The sequence below is a fragment of the Lipotes vexillifer genome, unplaced genomic scaffold (genome assembly GCF_000442215.2).
Source record: "Lipotes vexillifer unplaced genomic scaffold, Lipotes_vexillifer_v1.1 scaffold1235, whole genome shotgun sequence".
In the NCBI taxonomy this organism is placed as follows: domain Eukaryota; kingdom Metazoa; phylum Chordata; class Mammalia; order Artiodactyla; family Lipotidae; genus Lipotes; species Lipotes vexillifer.
Window position 1 is genome coordinate 1,017,100 of NW_006775530.1, and position 21,462 is coordinate 1,038,561.

Here is a 21,462-nt window from a genome sequence, read left to right on the forward strand (position 1 = left end):
ATGTTCTAATGTGATCATCTCTGGTGTCCTTAAGATCTGCAATTCTGGATATGGGAAAAAGGAAAACCAGATGTAAGATAGAAGACGTTAAGTGATTACACTGTAGTCTCAAACTTGAAATGGAGTATCAGTGTGAACTCAACTATGTATTTTATGTTTAAAAAATATATATATGTATATATATACACTTACACATACTTCCTACCTCTGTCCATCAACAAAGGCCTATAAACAATAGTTAATCCAATAGCAACAAATGTAGTTAGTGCCCAAATTGAACCCCCATCCCCTCAAAAAAAAAAAAGAAAGTGAGGCTTCTTGGAAAATGTCAGATCTAGAGCAGAAAACACACAAGTTAAGTCCAGAGTATTCTATCATAATGGATAATATGGCAATTCTCAAACACTTTTATATAAAAGTCCTGTCAAAAAGGCTGAGAAGTCCACCTGAAGAGCTACCACTGGCTAAAGACAGGACCATTTTTGAGCATCAACAAGGACAAACTACAATGGATATTAAATTTATAATTTCACAATGATTTTTTTAAAAAATTGACTGGTTCCTCCAAAAGTTAAATATGTTGCCATATGATCCAACAATTCCACTCCTAGGTATATACCCAGGAGAAATAAAAACATATATTAGCATAAAAATTTGTTCACTAATGTTCATAGCAGTATTATTCATAATAGCCAAAAAGTAGAAATAGTCCAAATGTCCATCAACCGATAAGTGGATAAACAAAATGTGGTACATCCATACAATGGAATATTATTCAGCCATAAAAAGAAAACTTTGGAGCTACTTGGTTACAACTCTTGACTCCCATTCACTTAAAATATGATACTACTCTACTACATTAAAAAAAAAAATGATGCACCATCTTTTTACTTTAAAAAGTGAGTTCTAGGGACTTCCCTGGTTGCACAGTGGATAAGACTCCACACTCCCAATGAAGGGGGCCTGGGTTCAATCCCTGATCAGGGAACTAGATCCCACATACATGCCACAACTAAGAGTTCGCATGCCACAACTAAGGAGCCCTCGTGCCACAACTAAGGAGCTGGTGAGCTGTAACTAAGGAGCCTGCCTGCTGCAACTAAGGAGGCTGTCTGCCGCAACTAAGGAGCCTGCATGCCGCAACTAAGACCCGGTGCAACCGAATAAATAAATTTTTTTTTTTTTTTTAAAGTGAGGTCTAGGAACCCCCTGGCGATCCAGTGGTTAGGACTCAGCACTTTCACTGCTGTGACATGGGTTCAACCCCTGGTTGGGGAACTAAGATCCCACAGACTGCACAGTGTGGCCAAAAAAAATTTAAAAAAGTGAGTTCCAACTCATTTGGGGGGGGATAAGTAATAACACCCCTTGAAATACTTTTAGATGTAACAAAATGAGAGCTTGAGCTAAGCATTTTAGGGAGAAGATTCAAATCAAGTATGGGACAGCAATGAAACAAAGTAGAGAAGAGAAAAAACATTGGGAAACATAAGCAAGAAAGACCCTTAGAGTTTCTATCATATGTCATACACATTCTTCCCCATGAGATGTTCATGAGAACAGGGTTTCAAGATCAAAGCTAAGAAATGTGACATTCATGAACTAAAAACTATTTTCAGATAAAAGGGAAAGAACAGAGCTTCATGTGCCACTCCTCATTGCTTGCACTACCACCTTAACCATCCCCGCCCCGCCCACCGCCGCCCAGTCCATGGAAAAATGTCTTCCACGAAACCAGTCCCTGGTGCCAAAAAGGTTGGGGACCACTGGTTTAAAACATATTTTAAAAATCCCTTCAACTAACAGTGAAAAACTTGCAACAAAGAAAATCTTAATCCCAGACAGCTTTGCTAATGAATTCTACCAAATATTTAAAGAAGAATCAATGCCAATTCTTTATAAAGTCTTCCAAAAAAACAGAAGAGGTGGGAATACCTCCCAACTCTTTCTATGAGGCCATTAATATCCTAACACCCAATCCAAAGACATTTCAAGAAAAGAAATCTACAGACCAATATCATGTATAAATATAAGACATGAAAATCCTCATCAAATTATTAGCAAATTGAATCCAGCATGACCAAATAAGATTTATCTCAGAAGTGCAAGGTTGGTTTAATGTCCAAAAATCAATATTGTAATTGATTTATAAATTAATTTGATTTAAAAAATTATTTTTAAATTGACTGATTTATAAATTGATAAGTAAAACCATATAAATAGACTAAAGGACAGAACCCACATGATCACTGTAATAGACATGGAAAAAACATTTTTTTTTTTTTTTTAATTTATTTATTTATTTATTTTTGGCTGTGTTGGGTCTTCGTTTCTGTGCGAGGGCTTTCTCTAGTTGTGGCAAGTGCGGGCCACTCTTCATCGCGGTGCGCGGGACTCTCACTGTCGCGGCCTCTCTTGTTGCAGAGCACAGGCTCCAGACGCGCAGGCTCAGTAGTTGTGGCTCACGGGCCCAGTTGCTCCGCGGCATGTGGGATCTTCCCAGACCAGGGCTCGAACCCGTGTCCCCTGCATTGGCAGGCAGATTCTCAACCACTGCGCCACCAGGGAAGCCCCGGAAAAAACATTTTAACAAATCCAAAACCTTTCCATGATGAAAATACTCAACAAACACGGAACAGAAGGGAACTTCCTCACCTGGATACAGTTTATCTATAAAAAAAAACCCCATAGCTAACATCATACTTAATGGTAAAAGACTGAATGTTTTCCCCCTAAGAACAGGAAAAAGACAAGGATGCCTGCTTATGCTACTTCTATTAAAAATTGTACTGCGGACTTCCCTGGTGGTGCAGTGGTTAAGAATTTGCCTGCCAATGCAGGGAAACATGTTAGAGTCCTGGTCCAGGAATATCCCACATGCCACGGAGCAACTAAGCCTGTGTGCCACAACTACTGAGCTTGCGCTCTAGAGCCCACAAGCCACAACTACTGAAGCCCATGAGCCTCGAGTCCGTGCTCGGTAGTAAGAGAAGCCACTGCAATCAGAAGCACGCGCATCGCAACAGAGAGTAGCTCCCACTCGCCGCAACTAGAGAAAGCCCGTGAGCAGCAACTAAGACCCAATGCAGCCAAAAATAAATTGAAAAAAAAAAAATTGTACTGGAGGGAATTCTGTGGCGGTCCAGTGGTTAGGACTCAGCACTTTCACTGCTGTGGCCTGGGTTCAATCCCTGGTCGGGGAACTAAGATTCTGCAAGTTGCACAGCACGGTCAAAAAGATACATACAGGGCTTCCCTGGTGGCGCAGTGGTTGAGAGTCCGCCTGCCGATGCAGGGGACATGGGTTCGTGTCCCAGTCCGGGAAGATCCCACATGCCGCGGAGCGGCTGGGCCCGTGAGCCATGGCCGCTGAGCCTGCATGTCCGGAGCCTGTGCTCCGCAACGGGAGAGGCCACAACAGTGAGAGGCCCGTGTACCGCAAAAAAAAAAAAATAATAAAAAAAAAAGATACATAAATAAATAAATAAATATTGTACTGGCGAGTCTGGCCAGAGCAATTAGGAAAGAAAATGAAATAAAAGGCACCTACAATGGAAAGGAAGTGGTAAAAACTATCTCTTGTTTGCAGATGACATGATCTTGTACATAGAAAGTCCTAAGGAATCTACTAAAAACCTATTAGAATAATAAGCAAGTTGAGCAAGATTGCAGGATATAAGATCAAGACATAAAAACCAGTGTATTGATGGAATACACTAGCAATGAACAATCCAAAAATAAAATTAAGAAAACAATTCATTTACAATAGCATTAAAATTTAATACTACTTAAGAATAAATTTAATGAAAGAAGTATAAAACTTGTACTCTGAAAACTAAAAAACATTGCTGAAAGAAATAAAAGAAAACCTAAATAAATAAAAAGATATCCTGTATCATGGATCAGAAGACAATATTTTTAAGATGGCAATACTCCCTAGATTGATCTACAGATTCAATGCAATGCCTATCAGAATTTTGTCTTTGTTTGTTTGTTTGTTTGCAGAAATTGACAAACTGACCCTAAAATCCATAGGTAAATGCCAGGGATTCTCAACTGCCAAAATAATCTTGAAAAAGAACAAAGTTAGAGGACTCACACTTCTGATTTCAAAACTTACCACTAAACTATAAAATTGAGAGTCCAGAAATAAACCCTCACATTTATGATCAACTGATTTTTGACAAGGATGTCAAGGGACTTCAATGGAGAAAGAAGTCTTTTCAATAAATGTACTGTGATAATTGGATTTTCACATGGAAAAGAATAAAGTTTGACCACTACTTCACACCATATACAAAAACTGACTTCATTTGGATAAAAGAATGAAATGTACAGCTAAAACTATAAAACTTTTAGAAGAGAACATAGGATTAAGTCTTTGTGACATTGGATTAGGGAAAGCCTTGTTAGATATAACACAAAAAATGCAAGCAATATAAGGCTGATAAATTGGACTTCATCAAAATTAAAAACTTCTGTGCTTCAGATGACACTATCAAGAAAGTGAAAAGAGGGACTTCCCTGGTGGTGCAGTGGTTAAGAATCCTCCTGCCAGTGCAGGGGACATGGGTTTGAGCCCTGGTCCGGGAAGATCCCACATGCTGCGGAGCAACTAAGCCCGAGCTCCACAACTGCTGAGCCTGCGCTCTAGAGCCTGTGAGCCACAACTACTGAGCCTACATGCCATAACTACTGAGTCCACGTGCCACAACTACTGAAGGCTGCTCGCCTAGAGCCCGTGCTCCGCTACAAGAGAAGCCACCGCAATGAGAAGCCCGTGCACCGCTCGCCACAACTAGAGAAAGCCCATGCACAGCAACGAAGACCCAACACAGCCAAAAAAACAAAAAACCATATCTTCACACAAAAAGTTGTACCTGAGTGTTATAGCAGCATTATTCATAACAGTCTAGTAAAAAAAGTGGAAATAACTCAAATGGCCATCAACTGATGAATGTGCTATATCCATACAATGGAATATCATTAAGCCTTGAAAAGGAATGAAGTTGTGACACGTGCTCCAACGTGGATAAACCTTGAAAACATTACACAAAGTGAAAAAAGTCAGACATAAAGGGCTATATAACATGATTCCACATATATGCAATGTTCGGAATAGGCCAAATCTACAGAGCCAGAAAGTAGATTTGTGGTTGCTTAGGCCTGGGGGAGGGGAAAATGAAGAGTGACTACTAACGGGTAAGGAGTTTCTTTTCGGGGTGATGAAAGTGTCCTAATATTGATTGTGTAACTCTGTGAACGTATTAAAAACCACTAAACTTTATACTTTAAATGGGTGAACTGTATGGTATGTGACTTATATCACAATAAAGCTGCTAAAAAAGTTAACAGTGAAGTATACATGTGGAAAAAAGAGAAAGCGGTTCTCTTTAAAGTCATTAAACTATTCAACACTTTGTTTCATGACAACCACTTAATATAGTTTAATTTATTCACTTCTTCCAAAAATATTTTCCCTATTTTTAACAAGTTCGAAGTAGATCAGTATAACAGAACACACTACCTCACTATAAGGAATCACTCAGCAGATAATGTTTTCCACATAGGATTTTTAAAAACTTGGATGAGAAATGTATACCAAAGATAAATAAATAAAATGGCTTGTTCTTAGCTTCACTGTAGGCTGTATACCTGTAATATTTTTCTACAAATTTGCTGGTTCCTTCCTTTACTCCTCTAGCAGTAACCTGAGCAAGATGACATCCAAGAGTAAATGGATGCTCCTTCACATTTCCTTTCATTGCCAGGGAGTCACTACTGGTTCAGATAAAAGACAAGCCTGTGTCTCTCAAGGAAAAGGCAGTTTCTTCTAATCTACCAACTGGTTTAGCCAAGTTAATTACTATAGTTCTCAGCCCTGGCTCTACACTAGAATCACCTGGTGCACAGCTTTTAAATATTACTGATGTCTGGCTCCCATCCTCAAACATTCAGATTTAACTGGTCTAGGGTGGGGCCCAGTCAACCTTATTTTACTATAAGTTCTCCAGATGATTCAAATGTGTAGCCACAGTTGAGAAGCACAAAACTAATGGTTTGCCAACTTTTGGGTCTTCAACAAAGGAGGACCCTTTGTGGAGGACCCTTCAACACTCTTAAAAACTGAGGGGGCTTCCCTGGTGGCACAGTGGTTAGGAATCCTCCTGCCAATGCAGGAGACACGGGTTCAAGCCCTGGTCCGGGAAGATCCCACATGCCGCGGAGCAACTAAGCCCGTGCACCACAACTACTGAACCTGTGCTCTAGAGCCCGCGAGCCACAACTGCGGAGCCCGTGTGCAACAACTACTGAAGCCCGCGCACCTAGAGCCCATCCTCCCAACAAGAGAAGCCACCGCAATGAGAAGCCCTCGCTCCACAATAAAGAGTAGCCCCTGCTCGCCGCAACTGGAGAGAGGCCACGCTTAGCAACAAAGACCCAACACAGCCAAAAATAAAAATAAAGTAAATTTATTTAAAAACAAAGTGTTTAAAAACTACTGAGTACTCCAAAACACTTTTCCTCATATGGATTATATTTATTGATATTTACTATAATGAGAAATTAAAACTGAGAATTTTTTTTTTTTTTTTTTTTTTTTTGCGGTACGCGGGCCTCTCACTGTTGTGGCCTCTCCCGTTGTGGAGCACAGGCTCCGGACGCGCAGGCTCAGCGGCCATGGCTCACGGGCCTAGCCGCTCCGTGGCATGTAGGATCTTCCCGGACCAGGGCACGAACCCGTGTCCCCTGCATCGGCAGGCGGACTCTCAACCACTGCGCCACCAGGGAAGCCCTGAGAAATTTTTAAAATATTAATTCATTTAAAAATAAAAAATAACAAACCGGTTAGATGTTAATATAAATAACATTTTTATTAAAATAATATTTTCCCCAACAACAACAAAACATTAATGTGAAGAGTAGCATTGTTTTAAATTTTTTGCAAATCTCTTTAATATCCAGCTTAATAAAAGAGAGCTGAATTCTTATATGTGCTTCTGCATTCTGCTGCAGTTTGCAGTTTAAGTATGCCAAGCCTCACACAGCTAGGCAGTTGGACAAGGAAGGAGTATTTAATAGCCTTTTCAGATAATTGTGGTTATCTTTCTGTCTACCAAACCAAAACTCAACAGCGGATTCTTAAAGGTTAGTTGCAATGTAGTATCTGAAAACTTATCAATAAATTTTTCATATCCTGTTACATTAAAAATTCTTTGGTCTCTCTTGCAGCTTGAATAGATCTTTCTTACCCTTGCATGATTTTGTAGCATCATGTATTGGTCATTTGTAATATTTTTTTTCATTGAGTTATGCACATTTTCCAAATGTTAAAAGCATTTTATTATATCAAAAAGTCACATTTGCTAGTATCACCAATGATCTCATCAGACAAGTCTTTAAGTATTGGGAAGCTATCAAACTCACAGAGACAGATACTAGTTTTCCAGAATTCTAATTTTTGTTTGAAAGCTAGAAATTTATAATTGTTAACAAATACCATCAGTGTTTTCCTTAAATGACAAATTCATTTTGGTTATTTTAGGGAAAAAAATGTCTGACAAATACCCAAGTCTGACCAGCCACAGTGTGTCAGCCAGTTGTTTTTTCAAGTGAAAAAATGGTGTTGCATGAAAAAACCCACTGATTCAGCTTGCAACTCAACCACACATGCTTTCCTCTGCAGCAACTCTCATACCTCAGTATGCAGAAGTGGACTCTGAGCACTTCCCACTTCGTCTCACAGATTATTAACAAGATGAATACTCAAGGGTTGAGATTAAATAAACTAGTAATTTTTACTGCTTCAACAAAGACATTTTGAGGTTAAACTGGCATGTTTTCTCCCTGCAAGTCCATACAGTTTGGTGCCAACTGCCTTGATTCATGCTAAGGTACCAGCAATTTTACCAACCCTCAGTGCAAATGTCAACACTGAAAAAAGCAAACAACATCTTAGTATTACTGTGAAAATAGTTTTGAACTTACAGACCCCCTGAAGAAGGAATCCCCAGAGGTCTATAGTATAATTTGAGAACCACCTCCCTGGGCTGATCCCTGTAGAACCAACATGCCAATTACACATTAGCTATCTCAGCAAGAGTTAAATAAGTTTCAAAACTACTCCACATATGATCCAAGTAAGACAAAGTATGAGGAAAGTGACAGGGTGTATTCTACCATATTCAGTTTGATTGCTAATCCCAAATCAGACATTAAAAAATAGAAAGTCCAGGAGAATTTTTCCTACAGATTTGATTATGAAATATTTGGCAGAGGGAATCTAATTCAAACCAGCTGCTGGACTCTTGCTGCACAGCAGTTGGTTAGAACACACTGCCAAAAGGCCCCCTTAGTGGGGAGGCCAGATGAGCTCATGCAAAGGCGTTTCAGCAGCTTTTGCCCTGTTAAGTCCCATAAGCACAACAACACTCAATTTTCCACATCATAAAGTAGCCACACTTTCTCTGGATCGTTTTCTTTTCCAGTCAAAGAAAGATTATAGGAAAAGACTACAAAATTCACATCCTGCAAAATCCATGGCACCTATATCTATTATTCTACCTGTATCTGTACCTGGCTTTAACCTCAAGAAATGTGTAAAATAAAAATAAAATAAAAATCCTCTTCATTTATCACTTTCATGTTTTTAATTCCTTAACCATCCCGAAATATCAGCTATTAAGTAAACACACACACACACTTTTGGTTTCCAAGAATCTATAAATGTGCAAGCCAATATAAATGGTTAACTCATGTTAATTTATATTACCCTAACAGTGTTCTTTGATTTTTTAAATTTATTTTATTTATTTTTGGCTGTGTTGGGTCTTCATCGCTGGGTGCAGGCTTTCTCTAATTGTGGCGAGCAGGGGCTACTCTTCGCTGAGGTGCGCAGGCTTCTCATTGCGGTGACTTCTCCTGTTGCGGAGCACGGGGCTCTACGTGCGGGCTTCAATAGCTGTGGTACGTGGGTTCAGCAGTTGTGGCCCCTGGGCTCTAGAGAGCAGGCTCAGTAGTTGTGGCACACGGGCTTAGTTGGTCTGCAGCATGTGGGATCTTCCTGGACAAGGGCTCGAACCCATGTCCCCTGCATTGGCAGGTGGATTCTTAACCACTGCGTCACCAGGGAAGCCCTTCTTTGATTTTTTTTAAAATTTACTTATTTTATTTATTTATTTTTGGCTGCACTGGGTCTTCGTTACTGTGCGTGGGCTTACTCTAGTTGCAGCGAGCAGTGGCTTCTCTTGTTGTGAAGCATGGGCTCTAGAGCGCAGGCTCAGTAGTTGTGGCACACAGGCTTAGTTGCTCTGCAGCATGTGGGATCTTCGTGGACCAGGGCTCGAACCCATGTCGCCTGCACTGGCAGGCAGATTCTTAACCACTGCACCACCAGGGAAGTTCCCTTCTTTGATTTTTGAACTGCAATTAATTCTTAATTTATCAGGGACTGTCTACCTTTGCTATTGGATCATCAAAGTCCTTAATCTTTTCCTTCTCTATATGTTTATGTTACCCGTGTGTGTGTGTGTGTGTGTATCTCATCCACTCATAAGAACATGTTCCAAAGTATTAGAATTAGTGAAAGTGAACATTCAGCCCTTTCTCATTACTCATATGTATCTCAAACTGCCTCTTTCCTCCACACTAAAAAGACATAAGCACACCACTTTCTGGCTTTGCCTCTCTCTACTGGATACCTTCTGGTTTGGGTTCCTCCCCTGGTCTCTTTCAGTGGCGATACTCTAACCTCTCTCTAGGAGGCAGAGGGTGATTAAGCCCCCTTAATTCTATCAAGAAGTGACTTCAACCAATTCCATCTGGCCAACACATGGAAAAACTAAACCTCTCATCTACCTGTCACCTTTGCTCCTAATCCACCAGTACTTCCTGAGCAAGGAGTGAAGAATCCTTGCTGTTTCATTAATTAATTAAACGTATTAAGAGGGACTTCCCTGGTGGTGCAATGGTTAAGAATTTGCCTGCCAATGCAGGGGACAAGGGTTCGAGCCCTGGTCTGGGAAGATCCCACATGTCGCAGAGCAACTAAGCCCAGTGCGCTACAACTACTGAGCCTGCGCTCTAGAGCCCTTGAGCCACAACTACTGAGCCCGTGTGCCACAACTACTAAAGCCCGCGTGCCTAGAACCCGTTTTCCGCAACAAGAGAAGCCACCACAATGAGAAGCCCGCGCACCGCAACGAAGAGTAGCCTCCACTCACCGCAGCTAGAGAAAGCCCACGCACAACAATGAAGACCCAATGCAGCCAATAAATAATAAAAAACAAAAACAAAAACAAATATATATCTGAATTCCTCACATTTAATATGAAACTTTCACTACTCGTAAAAACTATTGGTTTAGAGCTAAGCTCTTCTTCTTTTTTTTTTTTTTTAAATTTAATTTATTTATTTTTGGCTGTGTTGGGTCTTCATTTCTGTGCGTGGGCTTTCTCTAGTTGCGGCGAGCGGGGGCCACTCTTCACGGTGCACGGGCCTCTCACTGTCGTGGCCTCTCGTTGCGGAGCACAAGCTCCAGATGCGCAGGCTCAGTAGTTGTGGCTCATGGGTCTAGTTGCTCTGCGGCACGTGGGATCTTCCCAGACCAGGGCTCGAACCCGTGTCCCCTGCATTGGCAGGCAGACTCTCAACCACTGCGCCACCAGGGAAGCCCTAAGCTCTTCTTTTAACAATGTCAAAAAACCAATTATACTTTTTACACAAATTCTTCCTTGACATATTTTCACTTAATAATAAATAATTATTATAATTAAAGAAGCTAACACTTACTTGAGCACCTACAATGTGTCAGGTACCACTGTAGGCATTTTAAAAGTATTGACTCATTTTAATACTCGCACCCCCTCTATCTCATTAGGGTCCACTTAACAAATGAAAAATCTGTGGCACAGAAAGATTAAGTAACAATGCTCCCAATTACCTAATATAAGTAGCTATTAGGAACTCAAACTCAGTTTAAGGATCGGTCTTATTCCCTTCTATTAAATCTTGTTGGCTTTTGGGGTTTGTTTTATTTATAACAGCTTTACTGAGATATAATTCACATACCATATACTTTACCACTTAAAAGTGTACATAGTTCAATGGACTTTAGTAAAATGAGAGTTTTGCAACCATCAGCACAATCTTAGCACATTTTCATTACCCTAAAAAGAACCCCTATACCCACTAGCAGTCACTCCCTATTTCTCCCAACTCCCTCCCTGCCCCACCCCCCCACCAAAAAAAACCCTGGCAACAACTAATCTACTTTCTGTCTGTATAGATTTGCCTATTCTGGACATTTCATATAAATGGAATCATACAATATGTGGTCTTTTGCATCTGGCTCCTTTTACTTAGTATAATATTTTCAAGGTTCATCCATGCTGCAGTGTGTATCAGAACATTTTTTTTTTTTGCTGAATAATATTCCATTGTATGGGCTTCCCTGGTGGCGCAGTGGTTGAGAGTCCGCCTGCCGATGCAGAGGACACGGGTTTGTGTCCCAGTCTGGGAAGATCCCACATGCTGTGGAGCGGCTGGGCCCGTGAGCCATGGCCGCTGAGCCTGCGCATCCGGAGCCTATGCTCCGCAACGGAAGAGGCTGCAACAGTGGGAGGCCCGCGTACCGTGAAGAGTGGCCCCCGCTCGCCGCAACTAGAGAAAGCCCACGTCTGTTCATCAGCTGATGGACACTTGGATTGTTTCCACTGTTTAGGTGTCATGAATGATGCTGTTATGAACTTTCATGAATAAATTTTTGTGTGGACATTTTTCATTTCTCTTGGATATACAACCTAGGAGTGGAACTGCTGGGTCATACGGTGACTCTATGTTTATCCTTTTCGGGAACTTTCAGATTTTTCCACATCAACTGCACCATTTTACACTCCCATCACTAGTGTATGAGATTCTATTTTCTTCTACATCCTAGTCTACTCTTGCATACTATCTTTTTAATTATAGCCATCCTAGTGGGTGGGAAGTGATAGCTCATTGTGGTTTCAATTTCCAAGTCCCTGATGGCTAATTATGCCGAGCACGTTTTCATGTGCTTATCGGCCATTTGCATATCTTCTTTGAACAAACATCTACTCAGACCCTTTTCCCATTTTTTAATTGGGTAATTTATCTTTTTATTATTGAGTTGTAAGAGTTCTTTATATTTTCTAGATACAAGTCCCAGATTAGATATATGATTTGCAAATATTTTCTCCCATTCTGTGGGTTTTTTCACTTTCTTAATGGTGACATATGAAGCAAAAAAGTTTTTAACTTTGATTAAGTCCAATTTATTTATTTATTCTCTTGTTGCTTGTGCTTTGGTGTTATATCTAAGAAGGCTCTGCCTAAGCCAAGATCATTAAGATCTACTCCTGTATTTTTTTTCTAAGAGTTTTAAATCTTATTTATATCTTTTCCTTAGTTGCAAATTAATACCACATTGAGAGTACCCACACAACCACCCCATTTCCTTGTTTAGTACCAAAGTACCTTGGTGGTCTAGGTCCAGTCTAGTCAATGTCCAGAAATTGTTTATGAGATTGTAATTTCTATATTGAACAAAGGCTCATCTAGGGGATATCATAGGTTTCTGCTCCATCCCTCCAGTAACACCCAGTAAAGGAAATGTCTAAGGATATAGCTAGCTACCCTCCTTGCATTCTATGATCATAACTAGAGCATAAGCCTCTTCCATAAAATTTAAGCTTAAGAGATCTGGACAGATCCTTTCTGAAGGACCATTATGTCCTGAAGGAATTAATGAGGGCACACTTCCCTAACTCTGAGGCTCAATAAATCCTTTATCTCTATTCTGTGATCTAAGGGCTCCAGCTCTAAATTACACAGAAACTCCTGAAAAGCTATGTGGAAATTATATTTTTATAAAAAGAGTGATATATGTAAGGGAACTTGGCAAATTGAAGGAAATCCTACATAACATAGAAGCCTTCCTGGAATAGAAGAATACTCTGCCTCACGTGACCCTCTGTCTGCTGAAAGCAGGAGCCCCCATACTGTTGTTGCCCGTGGGACATACCAGATGGTTCCACCATTTAGCCTTTCTGACTACCAAGTATTTTCTGTGGGGCTCCCTTTTTTTTTTTTTGCGGTATGCGGGCCTCTCCTCACTGTTGTGGCCTCTCCCGTTGCGGAGCACAGGCTCCGGACGCGCAGGCTCAGCGGCCATGGCTCACGGGCCCAGCTGCTCCGCAGCATATGGGATCTTCCCGGACCGGGGCACGAACCCGTGTGCCCTGAATCGGCAGGCGGACTCTCAACCACTGCGCCACCAGGGAAGCCCCTGATTCTTTTTTAAGCCCAAATAACACCGAACGTGAACATGTTTTCTAGATTCACACTAGATAACTACTTTCTAGTAATTTCTTAAGACATCTTGGTCCCCAAATCTACATTTCTCTTTTCTTTTCCCTTCCAACTCCCCACATTGGACATGCTAGAAACATCCTGTTGCTTCAGGTCAAATAAATGTTTATTTGATGGAATCAAAATTATGTACTCTTATACTAGAAAGAGAAGTTGAAGAACGTTTTGGCTGAGTTGTGTGGTTTATCCATGGTACCACAGTCTTGTTTAAATGATTTCATCACTCAGTCAAAATGCTGCCACTATTACAGTAGTTTTCTAGTCACAGTCAATAAAGTAAAGGAAAAAACCCCCACTATTTACTTATCTTCATGACTAAGCAAGTCTTGAAAAGAGCAGTTAGGAAGCTGCTTCAACAACTTAAAAAATACACACAAAAATACTAGTGACAGAAACCATTTATTTTGAGCTAGGAGCTGCAAAATAATCAATAAGGTTGTGAAAGAAAAGTTTTTGTCTAAATCAACTGCATCAGCTACTTAAATGTTATTTTAGCCACCTAAAAGATAATAGAATTCATTTTTAAATTCTTTAGTAGATTTAGAGGAGGATAGACATTTTATTTTTTTGTCTTTAGTCTTACCTTGTGGCAACAAGAGGGTAGCTATGACATGGTGATGCCCAGGCATCCCTTGTCCACGGCATACAGTCATAAAGCAGCAAATCCTTCTCAGTTACAGCCATGAGGACAGGTCTCCACTGTTGTCTTCCACCATCTAGTTTTGCCTGTTACAGTGGTGAAATCCAGAAAGTAGAGCTAACTATAATGATCTGTAACTGTAAAAGTTCCTTCAGTGACAGCCTAAGATAGTGGATCTCTATTCTGTTTCCCCTTCCTAACAGATGTGAGGAAAAGGAAACATCCCATCAGGTTCCTTCCCACTGGCAGGGATTCTCCACTGGGAGGTGTGAGGTGGATTGTGTAGTTTGAGAAAGCTCTCCCTGAGTGAGTTACAGACATTTTCTAATGATATGACACAGTTTTATCCCTATTCCACAATAACTAATTATCACCAATTCTAATTAAATACATAGTACTCTGTTCAAAATGATAATAGTTTTAATATGTCTGATGTGGGAGTAACATCTTCTAAGTACAGGATAGAAACTATTACCAAATGAGTCTGTATAATATAAATATCATTGTTTTTCAAATATTTTTGATCAAGACCTACAATAAGAAATACATTTTACATTGCAACTCAACACATACATATAAATACTGAATTTAAAAATTTCCAAAACAACACAATTCCTATACTTTGTGCAAAGTACTCTGCTAATTTCTATTTTATCTTTTTTAAACGCCGATATGACCAATTATGCTGTATTTTGGAAAACACTGATATAAACTACTTTCAAAGAGTTCCCCATTATAGTTCAGGAAGTTTATGTTTCAGTTTCAAGTGTACCATTACATTTAATTGCATAAAACTCAGTTATCTCTATGATGGTTTAAAAACGTAGGAAAACAACCACTACTTATACATATTGTCAAGGATCCAAGACTAAAAAACAGAAGACTATGTTCAAGAAAAGCCCTGGTATCATCAAAATGTTTGCCTTCACAAGATGAGACCTTTGAGCAGGGAATGCTTAACAACAGCATTTTAACCCTCATCTTTTCTGTTCACTATCACTGATGGCTTCAAGGTGAATTTAAATTGATGAATCACTTGTCTCTTACTTGTCTTCAGATCCGCTTTTTATTTTCTCTTCCTTAATGACTTCTGAAGGAAATGTGAACATGTCAGAGCACCTTAAGAATACAACTGTAATCTGAAAAGTGACCTGAGTGGTTCGGTTCTGTGCTGTAACATCTACCACTGGGATGCTTTTCTCCTAGCTAGAGCCATGAGCTGATTCCAGGAAGGGGAAATGAATTCCAGCCAGTGAAGTTACCCATGTTCGACCCTGTGCTGAAAGCACAAAATACATGACCCAACCCTGAGTATTCAAGCAAAGTATGGTAGAAATAATTAATACTTTCCTTACCAGTGAACCCAAGTTTTCTAAGACTCTATATTAGTCTAAAGTAATGTCTGGAGGGAGAGTATCAGCTGTAAAGAGGTTCTCTTGGATTCTTAAATTTTGGGGTCATAGATACCCTGAAGGGATTTCTAGTTTATGTGCACTACTAAATCTTTGCCTCCGAGATTGTTATGGATAATATTTCATAGGGAAAATAATGTAAAAATGTATCTTACCAAAGGGATAAAATGACTATCTCATTTTTTTAATTATTTTTTTTGCTAAGTTATAAGAGAGATTTTGAACACTAGATCAGAGTATATGCATTTAGAAAATCTAAATTAAATGTATTTCTTCCCAAAGAAGAGAAAGGAAAACTGCTAATGCCAATACAAGCAATATGCGATTTCAAGACAGAGAACTTTTCTTTCAATTTACAATTTTTAAAAAGTGTTTATTCTTGGGACTTCCCTGGTGGTGCAGTGGTTAAGACTCCATGCTCCCAATGCAGGGGGCCTGGGTTCAATCTCTGGTCAGGGAGCTAGATCCCACATGCATGCCACAACTAAGGAGCCCGTCTGCCGCAACTGACAGGGCACAACAAAATAAATTATTAAAAAAAAAAAAAAGTGTTTATTCTTTAGCTCTTTTTTTTTTTCTTTTTTTGTTTCTTTAGCTCTTTTGAGTCCTTAGTTTTTGGAGAATATCTTTTCCCTCTTCTACTTACCATTGGAGAAAAATGAAACCTCAGTTTAAGTCATTCTGTTTGCCTATTTGCCTTAACTTATAAGGATACTGTTTGCTTTCACTGGAATCAAAATGCCACCTGCTATATGTAGTATGTGTTTTTGGTTGTGGTATCAGTACAAGCAGCCTTTGGACTCCACTACTGAGGTGTTATTTTTCCCCACTATCGAGTTTTTGGCCAGAGAAAAAAGGGATACTAAAGTTAGGGTTCTGCTTTGCTTGTGTTTCAATACCCACACATGCATATACCTGGTCGAACAACAGCCTTCTCCAAACTTTATTTTCTAATAACTAGAGTTGAATAGCACTAAAGATGAAAAATTAATAATAGTTATTATTCATTCCCTAAATCTCTTCATCCCACAAATCTTTTTAAGAGGTTATGTACTTCTGCTATTTATGTATTTTATTATTACAATAGAAAACATAGAGCAAAAAATAAATTGTTCCACTTATCCTGATTTAGTGTATATGTTCCTAATTTGAGTCTTTACACAATTTGAGAATAACCAGGGACAAGGTAGTAACTGTGAAAACAAAGCTTTCTTTGGCTGTCTTGGCTTTTCTACCAACACTGAAATGCTTAAAAATACTTATTTCGTAGGTAACGTATGTCCCCTCATTTGGTGGACTTAAAGAAGATTCCCTTTTAAGAATATAACCAACTAAAAGGTAAACTATCAGTCACATAAAAATCAGTATCAATAAAGATAGAAGTGCCTTGCACAGAACAGATTATCTATTGGTTACCAAACATCTGTAGCATAGGTTTTCCCTATTTTAAGCAAACTCAATTTATGACAATGTGAAATAACAAACAGATAAGTTAAGGAGAGATCATTTAAAGTTAAATAAATGATAACTATCTTTTCTTTACAACTGAAACAGTTTCATTCATATTCAAGTTTTTCAGGAAACACATCTATTGCTAAAATAAATGCTTACCTATTTCAAAAAGATTACATGATCTAAAATTATCCTGACCATTTTCATACTCATAGAATTAAACAATCTTACCGTTAAAAAAGGCAACTCTTATCAGATACATAAGCTCATTATAATACCTCTGAGAAATGGTATCCAGTCTTGCTTGAACAACTTATTCTAAGTGTATTTGATTTGGGTAACCCGAACAACTACTTGGAAAAAGTAAAAATCATGAATAGTTTAGAAACAGCACTTTGGATTAGTTCCATGATACTATTTTTAAAGAAGTTGAAACTTTTCGACTTGGTATTATTTTCCAACCCTGAGCTTGTGTTCTTGGACAGTATGTTATAATTAATGACTTGTGTGCTTGCTTTTTGCATGTATATATGTAGACAAAGGAAAAAAATTAGTGAACATCTACTATTTACAAAGCATTAGGCTAAGTTCTCTGGGGGCTAAAGATTTGGGAAAAATGCGCTCCTATCTTCCAAGAGCTCACAACTGAGTGGAGGAAACACACACATAAATACAGTCCATAAAGGGCAGATTGTGATGAATTTGTGGCTTTATTTTTCTCCTTTCTACTTGTCTGTATGTAGCATAAACCAAATTAAGTTCACTTTAAAGGTCTGGCAACTCTCATACGTTGCTGGTGGGAATTTAAATTAGTTCAATCTTGATGGAAGGCAAATTTGGCAATATTTATCAAAATTACAAATGCATATACCTTTTGTGGTAGTTTAAAAAGATGTCCACAAATTCTTTACCATTCTTCCATTTAAGAGCCGGAGCCCTGGGGTATAGACTGGACTTAGTAACTCACTTCTAATGAAAAGAATAGAGAAGAGACTAGGTCATAAAAGGTATTGTGGCTTCCATCTTGTTCTGTCAGATCACTTGCTCTGACAAAAACCCACAGCCATGTCTCGAGGACACTCAGCCAATCTTGTGGAAAGGCCTGCATAGCAAGGAACTGAGGACTTCTGCCAACAAGCAGTAAGAAACTGAGACCTCCTGCCAACAGCTATATAAATGAATCATGTTGGAAGTGGACCTGCCAACCCAGTCAAGCCCTCAGATGACTGCCACCCTTGCTGACAGCTTGACTGCAACTTCATGAAGCGTCCCAGGCCAGAACCAGGAAGCTAAACTGCTACCAGATTCCTGATCCTTAGAAACTGTGGGAGGTAAATGTTATTTCAAAGTCACTAACTCTTGGGGGTAATTTGTTTCATAGAGACAGATTACTAATATACCCTTTGAACCTGCGCTTCTGGGATTTATCCTATAGGTATAGAAATATCCCCTGTTCTATGAACTCTAACGATCAAAGCTCAGGAAATGATGTAAAACTTTCGATAAATCCCTTTCTAACCAAAGTTTTACGCTCACTACTACTTAACCAAATACATTCAGGTAATGTGTGTTCCCTTGTTATCTGATCTATCTGAACTCAAGAACCAAAGAGTCTGGAAAGCACATGTGTGAAAGGACAAACTACAAGGTTATTCATTATAGCATTCTTTGTAATGGCAAAAGATTATGACAACAAAACTGGGGGGAGTGCTTATTTAACTACAGCTACACAATGGAAAACTATATAGTTGTAAAAAAGAATGCTCTCTGTGCTTTGATATGGAAAGATCTCCAGGATATACTGCCTAATGAAAGAAACCAGCAAGGTATAAAGTAGTGTGCATAATATGCCATCTTCTTTTATAAAACAGAAAAAGAAGAATATATATTCATAATTGCTTTTATTTGCATAAAGAAACTCTCATAAGACTCAGTAGAAAGGAATGAAAGTGATTACCTCCCTGGGTGCAAAGGGGTAGGAATTAGGCGGATGAGGGACCAAAAGGAGAGTAAGACATCACCTATTAACTTTTTATTCTGACCTTGGAACTATGTGAATGTATTACCTTTTTAAAATCATGAAGATTTCTAACATTGCTGAAAGCACAGAACAATTACCACTCAATCGAGGTTTTCAACCAGCTTATAAAAATATAGAAACAATGATAAACACAACTAAAAGACTAAAACTTTCAAAGTTGTAAATACTTATACCATGATTTTCATTAGTTTCTTCTGCTTAGTTATTCTAATTATGCCTCCTAGAAATCATCACAGTATGAATTCTGTGTTCTAATTTATTAGAATCATTATTTGGAATGTTCGTAAAATTTCACGGCTGAAAAAAAACTAAATCAGTGGAGTCCAAAATCCACTACACAATCACCTAGGGAGCCAAATGAGATTTCCAGGCCCCACCATCGGTCTACCAAATATGAACTCTTGATGGGGAACATGGGGGGCCAGACCTGGGAAACTGTATTTAAAACAAAACAACAACGCAAAAGAACAAAACCTGTCTGGGCTGATACTGATGCAATCCCTGCCCCCTTGCACACACGAAGGAACTAGGATGCAAAGATATGAAGGCACTTTTAAAAAGATCTGAAACCGGGCTTCCCTGGTGGCGCAGTGGTTGCACGTCCGCCTGCCGATGCAGAGGACGCGGGTTCGTGCCCTGGTCTGGGAAGATTCCACATGCCACGGAGAGGCTGGGCCCGTGAGCCATGGCCGCTGAGCCTGCGCGTCCGGAGCCTGTGCTCCGCAACGGGGGGAAAAAAAAAAGACATCTCTGAATCCCTATTTTGTCTTCTGTTTTCAACTCCCTCTGGCCCAGCTGACAGTGAAGGACCAGAAAGAAAAAGGATGTATTGTAACATCATGTAGAACTTTTAGTCTCCCTTTTGCCAAATTTGGATCTAAACTAACTTGGATTATATCCTTCCTTTCCCTTCACCCAACATCTACTTAGGTTTTTTTGTTTCTCTTCTTTTCATTTTTCAGTTGTAGAAGACAACTATACATGTGTTTAATGGCTTGTAAAGTGTCTTGTATATTTTATAATTTTCCCAGACCAGGGGAGTAAGCCTGTTGTCCCTGAAACTCTGTCAATAGACTAGAACAGGAATTGGGAAACTATGACTTGTGGGTCAAATACAGCCCACTATCTCTTTTCGTAAATAAAGTTTTATTGAAACACAGTCACATCTATTCATGTTCATATTGTCTATGACTGTTTTCTTGCTATAATGGCAGAGTCAAGTAGTTGTAGCACTAATAGCCCTTTGCAGAAGAAGTTTGCTGATCCTATTCTAAAACCGTGAAAATTTTCAGTCATTAAGGATACAGATGTTACTAAGAACCCCTTTTTAGTTATGTTATGATGATGATGATCATGACAGTCAACTCTTCTGGTAGAGGTGATAATTAGCAACAAACAACTAAACACTAGGGGAGGAGAAACAAAAGACTAACAAAAGATCTGCAAGCTAGACATCCAGGGCCTGACTGCGTGATAAACATTACAGATATACGAAATGGGGGAACCATCCTGGCTCTGAGTAGTGACGCGGTGAGACCCTGCCCTGCCTCCCAGCCTACCTGTTCTGCCAGCCAGGCAATGTGCTTAACCTCCTTGCTGCCTCCTGCTGTACTGGTTGCACCAAGCATGGCATTGAGTTCAGCCAACACCTGTGGGAGGAGAGCCATTATGTTGGTGTGGATAGCTACGAACCAGGAGTGTGCTGTGGCTGTATCCTTGCAACGTAGGATCAACGTGTTCCTGCTATCAGGAGAATGTAGCTCTATCAATCTGTGTGGAAAAAGAAAAAAAAAAGTGAGCTAGATCAGAAGCCATCAAACCTGCCATGGTTTAACATACTTAACTGAAAATCTACTTTTACATTCCAGAACATAAATACTTTCTCTTAATTCCTTAGGGTCCAATTCCAGAGAGATCCACAGGTGGAAAGATCATCATCGGAAAGACTACCTGCTGGGTCTGTTGTTTCAGTATTAATGTAATGATCTAAGATAAGGGAACCTACTGTAGAGTCTGTAGTAGAACACTGCACTTTGCCTTAATTTCCATGTCAAAGAAATGGAAAGTGTGCTTGTTGAATCTCATAGGCACATTGTAAAGAAAGAACTAATATTTTTTTAAATACTTAGAAAACTCTGGTATACAGTATTGCTAGGTATATAGAACCTACTGCCAAACAGTGAACTGAAATTTCCACCGTGTGAAATAAAGAAAATAGCTGAAGAATGACTCTTTATGAAAATTTGAAATTGTTTTTGAGGGTCTGGGTAACATTATATGATTAAATCATCCACTGAGTCATGGTAGAAGAATAGTTAAGAGATCTTCAACTCTATGACTATTATTTGTTAATACTCAACTGTGAACAATCTATACTTCAAAAGTAACCTTTAGGAATTACGTAAATTTTTTAAAAAGTACACTCAACAAATTCCTTATAAAGCAATTTGTTGGGTACTATTTTGTGTTTTGATCAAAGTTTTTGCCAAGATGAATTTTACAAATCATTCAATAAATGACTAACA

The 21,462-nt window shown here is 39.2% G+C and overlaps 1 protein-coding gene across 1 annotated transcript in view; it reads right to left on the reverse strand.

Moving 5' to 3' along the window:
- SNTB2 (syntrophin beta 2) overlaps nt 1-21,462 on the reverse strand; it is a 101,846-nt gene that overhangs the window by 22,511 nt on the left and 57,873 nt on the right. Inside the window, exons 3-4 of the mRNA XM_007449951.1 lie at nt 20,497-20,707; nt 13,976-14,118 (exon numbers count right to left, since the gene is read on the reverse strand). Of these exons, the coding sequence (XP_007450013.1) occupies nt 13,976-14,118; nt 20,497-20,707 (354 nt within the window). The remainder of the gene's footprint in view (nt 1-13,975; nt 14,119-20,496; nt 20,708-21,462) is intronic.